This window comes from Stegodyphus dumicola, chromosome 1, assembly GCF_044657685.1.
Source record: "Stegodyphus dumicola isolate Sdum_Otavi_A_Nest chromosome 1, ASM4465768v1".
NCBI classification, from domain to species: domain Eukaryota; kingdom Metazoa; phylum Arthropoda; class Arachnida; order Araneae; family Eresidae; genus Stegodyphus; species Stegodyphus dumicola.
The window spans coordinates 190,012,249-190,027,613 of NC_140768.1; the positions used below are offsets into that span (position 1 = coordinate 190,012,249).

General features: G+C 31.3%; 1 protein-coding gene across 1 annotated transcript in view; it reads left to right on the forward strand.

Annotated features, from left to right (window-relative positions):
• The window catches only part of RhoGAP68F (Rho GTPase activating protein at 68F), a 102,470-nt gene that overhangs the window by 32,456 nt on the left and 54,649 nt on the right, over window positions 1-15,365 (forward strand). Inside the window, exons 7-9 of the mRNA XM_085824109.1 lie at window positions 1,540-1,626; window positions 5,504-5,602; window positions 8,503-8,616. Coding sequence (XP_085680235.1) covers window positions 1,540-1,626; window positions 5,504-5,602; window positions 8,503-8,616 — 300 coding nt within the window. The remainder of the gene's footprint in view (window positions 1-1,539; window positions 1,627-5,503; window positions 5,603-8,502; window positions 8,617-15,365) is intronic.

Genomic DNA, 15,365 nt, shown 5'->3' on the forward strand with positions numbered 1-15,365 from the left:
GATTGTGTTAAACAAAAACAAAAAAAAAAAAAAAAAAGGGTCAAAAGTTTTAACTGCCAAAGCAGATCACTGCATGCATGAGGAGAGGAACAGGATTAAAAAATTATGGAAAGATTTCATGAAAAATGTGTTTTATTCATTTTTATTAGTCCAAAGGGTCTTTGTCACTGAAGGATTATTATTTTCATTTTGCGATTTTGCATTGGTTCACTACAAAATGTCTGTTTCACATTTCAAACCGTTACCGCCAAATGTTAGAGTTCTGCATTATATTTGAAGAAATTAAATAATGAAAAATTAGCATAAATGTATGTATATTTCTCGCATTGTGATTGAACAACGGTACATAGAGCCATCAAATTTTGAATGACATAACCCTACTGTGAATATGGGCATGTGGAAGCCTAAATTTGAAATTTGGAATTTCTTTTATTATAGATTTCGTATTTTGTAAAACTTTAACGAATTTTTTATTAACAAACTAGAGAATTTCAAAGCGCAATGGCATCATTGTACAGAAAAAAATTTTTGTCTCCAGCGCTTGAGACTCTGTATCAGAAATTCTAAAGATACGCTCAATTTAAAACTATTTTGCGATATTGCTCTTAAACTGAATTTTATGGTTTAAGTGTGAAGAATGTGATATTTAATAAATAAAGGTAACAGACATAATGTTAAAAAAAAAAAAAAAAACTTTTGGACGTAATTTAAAATCTGAAACCTTTCAGATTTATTTTTTTATTTATTGTATATATTGATAATGTTTCTTACACCTATAAATATCTAAATGTGGATAGTTTCAGAATTTTTTTAAAAAAAAATGTCCCAAAATAATTTGGCTGTGTCAATACATATTCCCTTTTATATATTATTGTACAAGGAATGTAAAGTGTACCCATTAAATATTTTACCCTAATGTTTAAAAACTTAATGACTCAGTAAGCAATGCATTGCATGTCCAAATGTTCTACTAAAATTGCTTTACAGGATCCATATAATACAGGAACTATCTCAATAACATATCTTATTGTTAAACATGATTAGTAATGACCAACATTCTAAGTTGATTGATTCATTTATTGAAGTGATTATATTATCTTATCTTATACCACTCAAAAATGCTTATCTTTGGTAAAATGTTTCCTTCAGAAATTGTTTGGTAACATTTCAAATGTTTTATAGCAAAAATTACTTTGAAAAAGCAAGATTTTATAGCAGAAATAACTTTGCAAAAGCAATTACATTTGCCATTTTGGGAAACTGTCAAGATTCTTAAAGCATTAAAACAAAAATTATTTGCAAACAATAAAATGAAGTATGGCTTGTTGCTATATGTTGATAAAAGTGGTAAGAAAGTTTAAAAATGCTTTTTGAGCAGCACATTTTGGCATTAATATTTTCCACTGTATCATTCCGATACTTTTTTATCACAATCGTAAAGAATTTTTATAAATAAATCGTGTTTAATTACAGTTGTATGTTCTGAAACTTTGTAGCTTTTAAATTTTGTGTAGTAATATGGAAAATGTTTTATTTAAGGTACAAGAAAAATTTAAAAGCATTGTATCTAGTCCATCCCACAAATTTTATTCGGTTTGTGTGGAGGTTGTTTAAACCTGTAATAAGGTAAGCTTGTTAAAATTATTTCTAAAAAATAAATGTTTTTTTTTTTTTTTTTTAGAGTTTTTCTTTTCTTTTTTGATATGTATTTTCTTCAACCTTTAGATGGTCATCATCCAGCTCAGCTCGCATTCCATGCATCGCAGTGAGCACAAACAAACATAACTCGAATTACAAATTTAAAACCGACAGATGGGTATTTGGAAGAAAGAATTACTTTATCTTGCAACTGCCAATGGTTTAATATGCAGATTACTGAGTATTTGGGGGGGGGTGTGGATTGGGGACAAAAATGCTGTTTATATGATGAAATCTGTCCTACATGGATATCATAATTAGAATATTAAAATTTGAAGAAAGGTATAAGAATTATATTTTATAGATGTTTGTATGCATTTAAATTATTATTATTAATTGAAAACTTTAAATGAGTATTTCTCATTTTTATGACTGTCCTCTGTCTGCAGATAATTTGCATTAGAAATATTTTTCATTTGGTAATTAAATACTAAAAAATTTTAACAAAATATCAAATTTTTTAAATATCATAAAAATGTTAAATAAAAATTTGAAGCACATAAATGTTTGAATGAGGGTCAAGTCCAGAATTCCGTTTTAAAGAAATAGTTCATAAGAAATAGAAATCAATATTTCATTAATGAAAGATTTTTTTCTCTTAAAAATTCAAAATATGTAATGAAAGTTTTTAAAAAGAAAAATACTGAGTTGTTTGCCTTCATAAAGTTATATTAAATGCTCTAGTTATTAGGTGATTTTTTAAAGTTTGTATTATTATTAAAGGGGAAAACACTATGAAGGGAACTGTTAGCATTTTCTTTATGTGAATTCATATCATGGCGAAAGGGAATTTGCTGCTACCTCACTTGTGGGAAATATTTATTGATAGTCTCATTTCTTTGTTAGCTGAAAAGTGAAGCCAAATTGAGTTTTAAACCTCCATATTGTATTAATTTATGATGGTATATCTTTTCTGCTGTTTGGCATTCCTGTTTTGAATAACTCATTTTCATATGTTTTTAAATCTTGAATTTTTAAGATTAATGTTTAAACTAATAGGCCTGTCATTATTGTTAAGTATGAAACAACTTAGGTCTTAGTGAAATCTGAATTACAGTATGTGATTGCAGTTTCTTACTTTTTTTAATATATATTTTTCATAGTAAAACTTTTTTTTTTTTTTTGAATTGTTAGACTTAAATCTAAAGTTTTCAGAGTGCACTTTCTCCGCCTGCCATAATATTTCTGTGAATGAGACTTTAGTCTAATTTGTAAAGCTGATTAGAATCATTTTAAAATATGGCTAAATTTTTCCAGTGTCCCTAAAATGTGATGCAATAAAAATTTCTTGGTTTTAAGAAATTGGGCCTCAGGTTTGAGGAGACCAGATTAATAGTTTTTGGGGGGGAACAAGATTACATTCAGATTTGTCTAGTTGTATTCCAAAAGTAAGATTACTGTTAAAAGTCACTCCCTGATTTTGATGAATTTAGGTGTTAAAAAGAAATCTACTTTACCAGCTGAAGAAAGACAGATCATTTAAGCAGACCTGAATTCGGAAGAAATCACTAAGGGTTATAATGAGTTATTCTGAAATCTAGGCTGCACCATTACAGAAACATCAACAACGAAAAATTAGATATCCAAATTTGATCTTCGATGTGGAAAATTGCTTTCTGTAATACTATTGCTGATTAATTAGTTTACTTTTAACATATTTCGCAAAAAGATACAAATGCACTTTACTCATATTAAGAACTTTCCTTGTGTTCTTGTTAAATGCATGGTGTCTTAATTCATATATTTTTCTCTGCAACTATCATAGACAATGCTAGCCAGTGGACAGCAATTAATGGATGCTGGAGGTAGCCAGCACTAACCGTTAATGGATTGAAGATTTTTTACCTTCTGCAGCTTATTATCTAAATAATTATTAATATGCAATATGAATAAAATTCATATTCTGAAAAAAATGAGTGAAATTCATATTTGAAAGAACAGAGATTTGAGCATTTTAATTGTAATTTCGTAGACTTGAAAATTCGTTGCTGATCAAGCATAGTGCTCTGATTTAACAAGGATGCCATATTTAGCACTTTATCATAATGTTTGTTCCTAAGTGTAATATTTTTTTTTACTCTGATGTTAACACATTAACCTCCATTAGTATCCAAATGCACACAAAATATATTAACTTCTGTTTTGTTCGTTTGGATACTGTGGCCTGCATTCAAATTTATCTGGTTGTATTCTAAAGGTAACAAGTTCTATATATAATTGAATGAAGTAATGGCTTTTGTGTTAAATAAACTTTAGTTAACAAAATAGTATTTTTTGTCCACATACCATGATAGTGTTGACCTTATACGTCTAAATGAATACTGACTAATTATGGTTAATAAATATATTATGTTTTGCTAGCATATTACAATATTACATTATGTTAAAGAATATTTATGGTATATTAATCAAAAAATGGCCAAAATAGGGTTTTTTTTTTTAATATGTATAAACTGCTGGCCATTCAAAATGTGACACCACGACGGAAGCATCCAAACATCATGAAACTTACACACTATCGCAATAGAATATGTAGATGACTGTGATTTCGGTGTACAATTTCATGGACGCTGCTTGCAATCCATATATAAAAGAAGGAAAGATTGTCATTTTGAATAATGGGAATTGTTCTTGTTCTCTTGTGAGATTTGTTTTGTTTGTGTGCATACACATCAACCTTCACTATGCTTTGTAGAAAAACATGAGCATCATTTGAGCCTTTAAGTTTGACCAAAGCAAAATCATTGTATACAGAGATTGCTGATTATAATTCCAGTAAATCGTTCATCATATCAAACATAGCCAAATGACAATCATGCGAATATAATCAGTGGATGCAGGTGGGAACAGCTGATGGACAAGAGCAGTTGCAACTGCCTCATTAATTCACTCCTCGAGAAAGGCATTAACTTTAAACCACAGGCAATTACGTTTGCAATAGTGCACTGAACGGCAGAGATGGACATCCAGATGGCATGCATGACTTTATGTTTTCGGACGAATCGTACTTCTGTCTGCAGTACCAGAATGGTCATATTAGGAAGTGAAGACATCATGGAATCAGACTGCTCGATTATTGTGTTATGCATTGTCATACTCGTCCTGCACTTGGTCTTATAGTGTGGGGTGGTATTGGGCTCCCCTTCACCCACATAGTATGCATTATTGGTACATTTACCAACCAAAGCTATATCTCTGAGGTTTTGCAGCCTGTCCTCTTCCTTCCTGTTCTACAAATCTGTCGCCAATCGAACATATTTGGTCAATTATTCGAAAATACCATGCCCATTATTGACAGATGTGGGCATGGTATTTTCGAATTTATTTTTTAACTAGTAAATTACTCGAAATTTATTGACACTCATTACATCAATTTTCTTGTTTTCCTCACCTCATAGAAGACTGTATTCAGATCAGTTAACATTGATACTATGTGTAATCTCTGAAATAAATTTGACTCTTGTCCTTCTTTGTGTTGTATATTGGATGGCCAGCACTGTATATATTTAATACAGTATTTAAATACAATATATTTAAATGTTCGAGTAAATTCATTGGCTTTAATTAAGATCAAAATACAAGTTTTGAATGATTTGTCTAAATTTTTTTTTTTTCATACACTTTGTAAAAATGCAATTTTCTGCTGGTATGGGATTTTATTTCAAAGAAACATTTTGAAAGTTTATAAATATTTAAATACCCAGGCATTGAGAACTGCATATTAGAGTGAAAGAAGTTTTAGTGTAGTTAAAGTATTTGTTTGCCAATTAATACAAGAAGCTTAATTTAATCATTTCTTTTGCAGTGCTAAATTTGGCAAAAAAGTCATGTATGTAAATTATTTGCATGAGTTAAAACAGCATTTACATTTTGATCAACTTGCCATTCCAAAGCCAGTTTTAGAGTAAGTGCATTTTGTGTTATTTTTATCAGATTTTGAAAAATTTTACAGATATTTCAGGTTTGAAGTAATTTTGATGAAAATAATGTAATTATATTTTAAAAGCTAATTTGTATCTATGTTTTTCAATTTTTTTTTTTTTTTTTTTTTTAAAGATCCATTGTAAAAGACAAGTTTTTATTTTAACTTAAAAATAAATAGCTATTATAATGAAAATATTATTTATTTCTTTCAATATATTAAATTTATTTTTTACATTTGTTATATCACATTAGTCTGTAATGCTGAAGGCATTGTCATTATTTCAAAGCTGACTGAAATTTTAAAAAAAATATGTTTATGGATTTAATTTTAGTTAAGTTTTTTTAATTATTATTATTTATTATTATTATTATTATAGTTTGATTTTTTAGTGGTCTTATACCTGTTTTGTAACATTCCAAAATTTTCCTGTTTTATAAATGTACCTTATAAATTTAATTCAAGATAATTTTTTGATATTGGAAACATTCAATAGTACATTCTTTTCAAAATTTTTCCTCATTAACATGGTGTATGTTATGCTACCAGGTATTTGTCTTCTCTAAAACCTGGCAAATAGCCTGTTCTCATGTTACTGTTCGGTGTTCCAATACTACTTTTATTTTCTTAATTAGAACTGTAATCACTTAACAATTTGAATCACTTAAAAGCATTCACTTAGCCTTTGGAAATATATCTGTAACTGGTTTGCTACCAGTGCAGATTATAATTGTAGTGTAATAATGAAAATAAAGTTTCTAGTTAAAAAATAAAAATTGACTAGGCTAGTACCCAACTAGGACTAGCCATAGCTGAGTCCTTTATTAAGGTTAAAGGGCATATCACGCATTCCTCCGTTTTGGATGAAAGCCTTTTTCAAGCAATTTTTCTACTGGCTTTAGCCTCGGAAGAAAAGCACATTTTTTTCCTGGCTTACAACAAAAAGTTGTGACTTTTACATTAATCAACATTGAAATAAAGAACGTGAATGAGAGTTCTTTGTTGGTCTGTGTGTTTGAGATGTTAAATCAGTTTCCGTTGTACATGGTAATGGCAGAGTATCCATGGTGATTGGCTGTTTTATATCATGTGACAAAGCAGAAGAAATGTGCTAAACAGTTATTCTTGCAAAATGCTTTGAAAGTATGATGTGAACATATAGTTAAGGTTTATTTAAGATAAAATTCGAACTGTAATTTTTAATACCTTCTTAAGTCTCCTTTTAAGTTTGGTTATTTCCAGTTTCTCCTATAAAAAGAGTAATTTAAAATCTTTTTGAAATACATCATTTTAAAATGAATTCCTGACGTATGACTTTTATATAACACTAATGCCATACATATTTTATATCATGGCAAAAGTAAAATTAAGTTTTCTATCCAATGAAATAAAGTTATATTTTCATATTAAAATTAACAAACCAATAGAAACAAAGGAGAATATAACGTAAAATATTTAAATTAGTAATTCAATGCCTCGGCTAATTTTAGGCATAGAGAAAAAAATATTTTTTACCAGGAAAAAGAAATATTATTGTTGTATGATTTTACCTCCATTTAACAAAGTAAGAATCTAAAAGTAATATTACAGCTTTTTTGTATTTTTTATAACTAAGTATTTTTATTGAAATTTAATATGCTTTTCAAGAATACTTTTTAACATCAATTTCATTCAGCAGTGCAATATTTAAGCGTTTATCGAAATTAATGAGTATTTTTCCCCCTCTACTTGCTTATATTTTTGCCTGTTTAGTTTTAATTTTAGCTTAATCGATATTTACAATTAAATTTTAGCAGCATTTTATGCAGGATATGTTTACATAATTTTCCAATTTAATTAGTTTATATATAGATATAGTACAGTTTACCAATTCATTATGTTGTCTTATAACTTTCTTTAAGAGGTAGTAACTGCAATTACAGGTAGTGATTCTATACTAATAAGAACTTTCATTGTCAGGAATGACAGTGCAGAATGTTTGAGGCACACATGTATCATAATGAAACTAGAGAAATTTAATAGAAGTTCACTCCTTTAGGTCATTTGAATGCACAGTGTCAAATTAAGATTCTATTGACAGGAAAAATCTGTCTACTAAAATTCCAAGGAACTCTAATCTGAAACATCAGGAATCAACAATGTAAGAATGGGATTCCTGTTGGAGTGTATTTAGCAGTTACATAAGAACTAAAGTCAGATCTTAAGTAGGCATAGGTGTATGACATCTGTATCAAGGTATAGGTGTATGACATCTATGCACCTTGTAACAAGAAGATAGGCACATTCCAGTAGATATTGATATTCATATGAAGAATTAAAAATATGATTCACAAGTTAACAGATCTTACAAAATTACAAACGTTTTGCTAGATAGTTAGAGGAGTAACTGAACTTGATCATACTTGTCCAGTTTATCAATACTTGGGATTATCTTGTTAGAAATTGTCATCATCATCCAGTCTGTTTCTATATTTATTTTCTAAAGCGCTTTGAAAGGTCTTACTCTGTCTTCCCAAAAATTCTACCATACAACCTCCAAAGCATGCACATACCATAAGTTAAGAACCACTGGTTTAAAGGAATGTAAAATACAAAGCTAAGAAAACTGAATTTGGAATTAGAAAGTGTCTGATTTAACATAGCTTTATATACAGATGGCAATCAAAAAAGTTCTTGACTTACGTTTTACTTATTATATTTGTGGAGTTTAGTAATATATAAACATTGTGTTGTAAAATTTGTGAAATCAGTATTTTTAAAAATTTAAGAAAGTGTATTGAATAGAAAAAAGAAATACATTTTGAAAAAATAATTGAAAGTTTATTTTTCTTTCTACATTGATTTTTTTTTTTTTTTTTTTTTTTTTTTTTTTACTTTTTCAGGCATGATAAAAAACTTGTTGCTATTGCAAAAAATCCAAAACTGACATCTTCCAGTTCTTTTCATACAAACTTACCATCTTTTGAAACTCAGCAATTTAGAGTTCCAATTTCATAGTAAGTACTTTTTTTTTTCTTTACATCTCAGTGCTGTTTGATTCTTTAAATTTTTTCAAACATTTGGAAAAGGAGGATGTTTGTTGTGTTTTTGTCTTGCAATTATAAATTCTTTCACATATTTTCAAAATTCAATTAAAAACTTTGTTAAAGTTATAAGAAAAGTTTCCAGTAGAAAGATAGCACACAAAAAAATTTTCCCCGTATAAATATGCATTCATCTAGGCATCTTCTATGGTTCAGAGGTTATCTAAGTTATAGTCTCTTTCATGAGTGGCATTTTTTATTCTGCTATGCAACATTACAACATTTGAACATTGGTTAATATAATTTATCTTTTATGTTACCCCCCAGAAGAAAAAATCTAAAAGGACTTTCTGGTTTTCCTAATGAAGATTAAGTAGAGCATTCTTTTGACCTTCTGCCAATTAAGTTATAAAGTGCCATAAAGGTTTCATTTGTTTTATCTACTTGATATCTGATTATTTTTCAATTTATCAATAGAAATATTTTAAAAAATATACTTTGCCATTTGCACAACATGTTGGCTATATGTATTAAATATGCACATATAAAAAAGATTAAAAATTGGGTACAATTTTAATTATCAAAATTTAAGTTATAATATTTTAATTCTAAAATTTAGTCTGGTATTTTTTGGGCCTGTTTAAGAGAGATCAATTTTGTTATGTCTGGTCATATTTCACTTAACTTTAAGCGTAAATTAGAATTCACTTTTAATTTTGTTCTGTAAATTTTTTTGGGAGAGGGGGAGAAAGAAAACTCTTGTTCACACAAATAGGTTGTGCAAAAAGGGAATTGTAGTTGACTGCCGTAGTCGTGCTGAGGGAGATAAGAGTCATTGTATTATACCGTAGTGTGGGGTTCATTTGCTTCACACTTGTTACTGTCCACGCATAGATGACACCCTTTTATTGTTTGTTTAACAATAAACTTTAATAAGTAAGCAACTCTTGATTATTATACATTATAGGTACAAGCATGAATAGGTAAGTCTGGCATTGTCTCTGCCGGATGAGAAAAACAATCTCTGCATAACAAAAAAATGACGACCGCTCATCAGCCAAAAAAAGATTGGACCGTCCTGTCTGACACCAAGGGTGCAAAGTACCCTTCACCCCACTCGTCTTCTTGTTCCTCCTTTTTCCTTGTTTATTTTATTTATTTATTTGTATTCTTTCATTCCAACAAACCACCTGCTCTGTCGGACTAATTATTCCGCTGGCTAGGCTTTTCTTTCTCCTTCTCGGGTTATGGGCATTACACGCCCCGACCGAGATGAAGACTTGCCTCTCAAGGCTAATTTTCACAACAGGTTCAACAGAACCATTCAGCGTTCATTAGAAATAATGTAGAGTTCATCAGATATAAAACACAGCGTTCATCATAAACAATTCCGAATTTGTCAGAATCAGAGTTCATAAGCAATTCCGAATTTGTCAGAATCAGAGTTCACAGGTTTATTAGTTGACACACTTGATTTCATACAAAATTTCAAAATTCCTGATGGCTGACATGGATACTGAAATTCCCCTTACCCGACCAGGTGCAGGGGGTACTTAGAAACAAAATCTGAACAGGATGCAAAAAGTCTTCTTACCAGTCTTTTTTTTTTTCCGCTCAACAAATAACAATATTACATATTACACTAAACATAACTGCATAAATACATTCTACATTAGACAAACATTTTTATTTACTAACAACATTTAACAAATTATATCTAAAGGTATTTTAAGGTTAAAAATTAAGAACCTCTGAATATCTGTGGTTCCCCCTTTTTTTTTAATATTACCCTTATTCATATCAATCATGACAACGCGTCTGTGGCCTGATGTTGTACTCCTGGACGATAAGTGATTTTTAAATTCCATTTTTGCAAAGAGAGAGCCCAATGCGTTAATTTTGGACTCCTAGGTGTAATTTCGGTGAGACATTTCAAAGGATTATGGTCCGTAGTGATTTCCACTGTTCCTCCAAAAATCCACTTCTCAAATTTCTTGAGCCTGAATACACCCGCCCAGGCCTCCTTTTATATGCCTGCCTAATTCTTTCAGAAAATGTTTGGGATGCAAAAGCTATTGGTTTAAAATGCCCTTGTGCATCTCTCCGAGTTAGCCAACAATCGATGGCGACATCTGATGCATTCAAATGCACCTGAAATGGTAAATTAAAGTCAGATGTGGCCAAAAACGTCACCTGACACAGCATCTCTTTAAACTTCTTGAAAGCCGCGTCTTCAACTTGACCCCTCCATACATTATTTGACGCATTCTTTTCCGTCAAATCTATCAAAGGTCCAGCAGCTATCTCGGATATATGTGTGATAAAATCCCATGAGACCCAATACCAAACGAACTCCCTTTTTATTCATGGGTCTTTCTAGCACTTTAATTGCTGCAATCTTACTAGGATCTGGGCCATGTTTGCTGTTTCCTAACTTATGGCCTAGGTAATCCATTTCCTTAGCTGCAAAATCACACTTACTGAGCCTGACAGTAACTCTTCCAGTATCTTAAGGATCGTTTCTAGATGCTTCAGGTGTTCTTCAAATGTGTTTGAAAAAATTATAATATCGTTGATATATGCTTGGGCAAAATCGCTGTACCGGAAAAGAACCCTATTCATTTCTCTTTGAAAAGTACCTGACGCTCCTGCCAAACCAAACGGCATGACTTTCCACTGAAACATCCCATTGTGAGTTGAAAACGCTGTTAGAAGTTTACTTGATTCATCCATTCCAATTTGACAGTATCCTCTGCGCATATCTAAACTAGAGAGCTATTTTGAATGCTCAGCCACATATATTAATTCGTGCATTTCCTTCGGCATTTTAGTGATCGAATTCAAAGCCTTAAAATCAACGCACATTCTGATTGTCGCATCTTTCTTGACCACACACACAACCGGATGTGCTATGTATGCTTCCAACGGCTCAGTGAGACCCAGCTCTAGAAGTTCTTTGACTTGTTTGTCCACCTCCTTGTGATATGCCATTGTAATGCCATAACAATGAGGGTTTTTCCTGTGTATTCCGGGCATAAGATCAATCTTATGTTGTCCTACTCTAGCAGGTTGAACATGTCTCAAAAATAAGTTCTTGTACTTTCCCAACAATAGTTTTAGATCAATAATCTGCTTGATGTTAAGATTAGTGGTACTTAGATTATTTAACATACTTTTAAAACTACTATCCTGGTCTAAAGTAGAAAGAATATTGTCTACCTCCCCGAACTCCTCCCCGTCAAACATTACATTGATTGCATTTGACCACACAATGAATTTCCTTATTTTATTTTGATGTACATGCTTAATGCTCCTGTCTGCCAGTTCTACTAAAAAAGAGTGTGGGTTTTTCCTTTCTTTTATCACTGTGAGACCCTGCCATCGCGCACATAATCTGTTGCTTGAATCAGGTATGAGGACTACAACCCTATCTCCTATTTAAAAAGTTTTCCTCGAAGAATGCAAATTATAATACTGCGCCATCCTACCGTGTTGGATTTCACTCGTAAGATCAGCTTGCTCAGCAGCACGTTTCAAATGCTCCTTCAAATCTTGCAAATATTTATGCATTGTCTTCAGATCGAATTTCAATTCGTCATGCTTCCCTAACCATGTAGATTTTTTAATAGATAATGGCCCTTGTGGCCGGTTTACCATACAGTAGTTGGAAAGGTGATACCCCTGTAGTACTGTTAGGTATTTCCCTGTATGCCCATAATGTGTAAGGTATTTGGACATGCCAAGCTCGACCTTCATCTCTAATAATATGATGCAACACAAGTTTCAAAGTCTGATTAAACCTTTCGACTAAACCATTTGACTGAGAGTACATGGGTGTCGAAAATCTCGGACTGGATCCTAATCTTTTCTCAAATTCCTGTGTTAAGTCTGCTATAAAATTGGTACCATTATCTGACACAATCACATTAGGAATTTCGGTCCTGGAGAAAATCTGCAGCAACGCGTCGCAGGTAGTTTTTGCCATCAGACTGGTTAATGGCACTGCCTCGGCCCATCTAGTATGCTGGTCCACCAAGCACAAAATATATTTATGCCCCTTCGAACTAGTAGAATCCATAGGTCCGATTAAATCTACATTGATAACCTGAAAAGGTAACCCTGGTCTTACTACTGGAGTAATTGGCGCTCTGTCCTTCACTTTCACTGGCTTTGTTAATTGACAACTTTCACGGGATTTGCAAAATTTCTGGACATCTCTTTTCACGTTTTCTCAATAAAAGAAATAACAAATCCTCTGTAATGTTTTTTTTTTTTTTTTTTTTTTTTAATTCCCATCTGTCTTCCAAACACTGATGCATGCTCACTTCTAGAATTTCATTCCTTCTGCATTTAGGGACAACTAATTGCTCTGCACTTTGTCCCAGAATCTTGTCCTGGTGAAAAAGAAAACCGTCCCTCACAAAATAATTTCCTTTATCTATTTTTCGCTCTTTCCCATATTTTAGACAAGTCAGTGCATTCTTTCTGCTGCTGACAAAACTCCACTGTCTGAGATAAATTAGTTGTTTTCTCCTCTAAGTACGCTCCGACATCTGGGATAGCAGCTACGTGGCTTTGAATGTCAGTTTCTAACTTACCCTGCGGTGTTTCTGCCCCTCTTATGTCCAAGGACCCTTCGATTCGTAGAACAAACCATTGCTACTTCCTTCTCCATTGAACTGTCGATCTTTACAAGCGTTTTCGCCCCGTAACATATATAACACCTGTGGGGGTAATAAAACATCTTCAACTAAAGATTTCGCCATCACGCAAAGTATCTCCTGATGCACATTTGTACCTTTTCCATTAATTAGTGCTAAAGGTAATTTTACTAACTCACACCTTCTCGGCGGTTCAAAAATCACCTTCAAATAATTTGCTGATCCACTTCCAGATCTAAAATTTGGAATTATACATTTCTTTACAACCGTTATCTCATTGTTAGAATCGATTAATCCATTACTTATCCGACCGTTTACACTAACCTGCACTCTATCCAATTTGCATAATTCATCTTCTATTGATTGTCTAGAAATTTCCTTTCCAAAATGTCCCGCTTTGGCAACAATAACTCTATTCTCTTGAGTTTTTCTAATCTCTCCGCCATCTACTGCACTTGCTCTGTTCACTTTCGCAAATTTGTCCTTCGTACTTTTATTTTGAGGAAAATCGCGCTTAAAATGTTCTCTTGACCCGCATTTGTAACATGCAAAATTTTTCTGAGGAGAGTTTATTTTACCTCTATTTGACACTGTTGAAGCCTGCTTATCTGTGCCAAGTTTATAGCTTTCTTTTGGCTTTCTGAGAAGTAAAAAGTACTTCTCAGAAAGAAGTAAAAATTACTTCTTTGTAATTACTTCTTCGTAATTTTTACTTCTCAGAATGATATTTTTAAATTAAATTCGATCATTTTTAAATCATTTGAGACCTTTTCCCCTAATTCATCGGCCAGAAGTACAAGGTCGGCCTTCTTTCCTTTCATTAAATATGCCGTGATGAAATATTAAGGCAATATTCAAAGCAATAAAACCGGACACTTCACTGATAATTACTATAACATAAGTCTACAAATACATCCACTTATTTTTGTAAAATATATATACAAATTAAACCAGTTATTCTAAAAAATTATTTTACCTACTAAAATTTAAATACACAAGCACATACGCACTCTAATCAATTATATGAGCTTTTACATACTTTATGAGTTGATACAAAAAAAATTACATCTGTCAGTTAAATGTTACAACAATCCTTTTAACAAATTTTGGTACTTTACCTCAGAATAACTTTACATTTGATATGAAACAGTAATAAAACAGTAAATAGTACTTGCAGCAAGGAAAATATCACTGAGTTACTCTTCACTAAATACAAGTGTATAAATTACTCTGTACTAAATACAGAGTTCCCTAAATAATTCATATGACAAAACCACATACAAAAATTTACATACATAAAATATATATAACACTTAAATTCTACCGAGCTTCCACCATTTCCGGAGCTCCAAACCCAGAATTTCAATTGACCTGTGTTATAATACCCCTAAACTTTTGTATCCTGACGCAGAATAATTTTAAACTTAAAAGAAAAGTAATTTAACCTCAGATAAAATATTCTCCTGCAATTTGCCTTTACACAGGGTTCGTACGGTCCTTAAGAATCCTTAAAAGTCCTTAAGATTTTTGGAATCGATTTTTGGTCCTTAAAAGTTCTTAATTTTGGCTAAAATCAGTAGAAGGTCCTTAATTTTAATCATCTGAAATTTCTGTCTGTTTTTATGACTGCCATTTTGAGTGTGAATTAGCATTTTGGAGGAATATTTTTGGTGATTTACTGACGTATATGGTTATCTTTTGAATGGGTTATAATTTGTTTCTATTTTTAATACAAGTGACGGGATACTCGAGTTTCTAAGCAAGAAGTGAAACATAAGTATTTCGAAATTCATTTTTTGTAATAAACAGGTCTTGAACAATTTTCGCTTTTGGGAATGAGAATTCTTTTATTAAACGGTTCTAAATTTGGTGACTTGTCAACATTTTGGCGATTTTAAGACCAGTTTCTATAGAAAATTTTTAATTCCGAAATCAGAATTTTTCGACAATTTTTTTAAAAACATCATAACTTTGATAAATTTTATTAAAATAATGGTAATATATTGGAATTATATTTAAAAAATAACATTAAAATAAAACATTTTTATTTTTTGCTGTCAT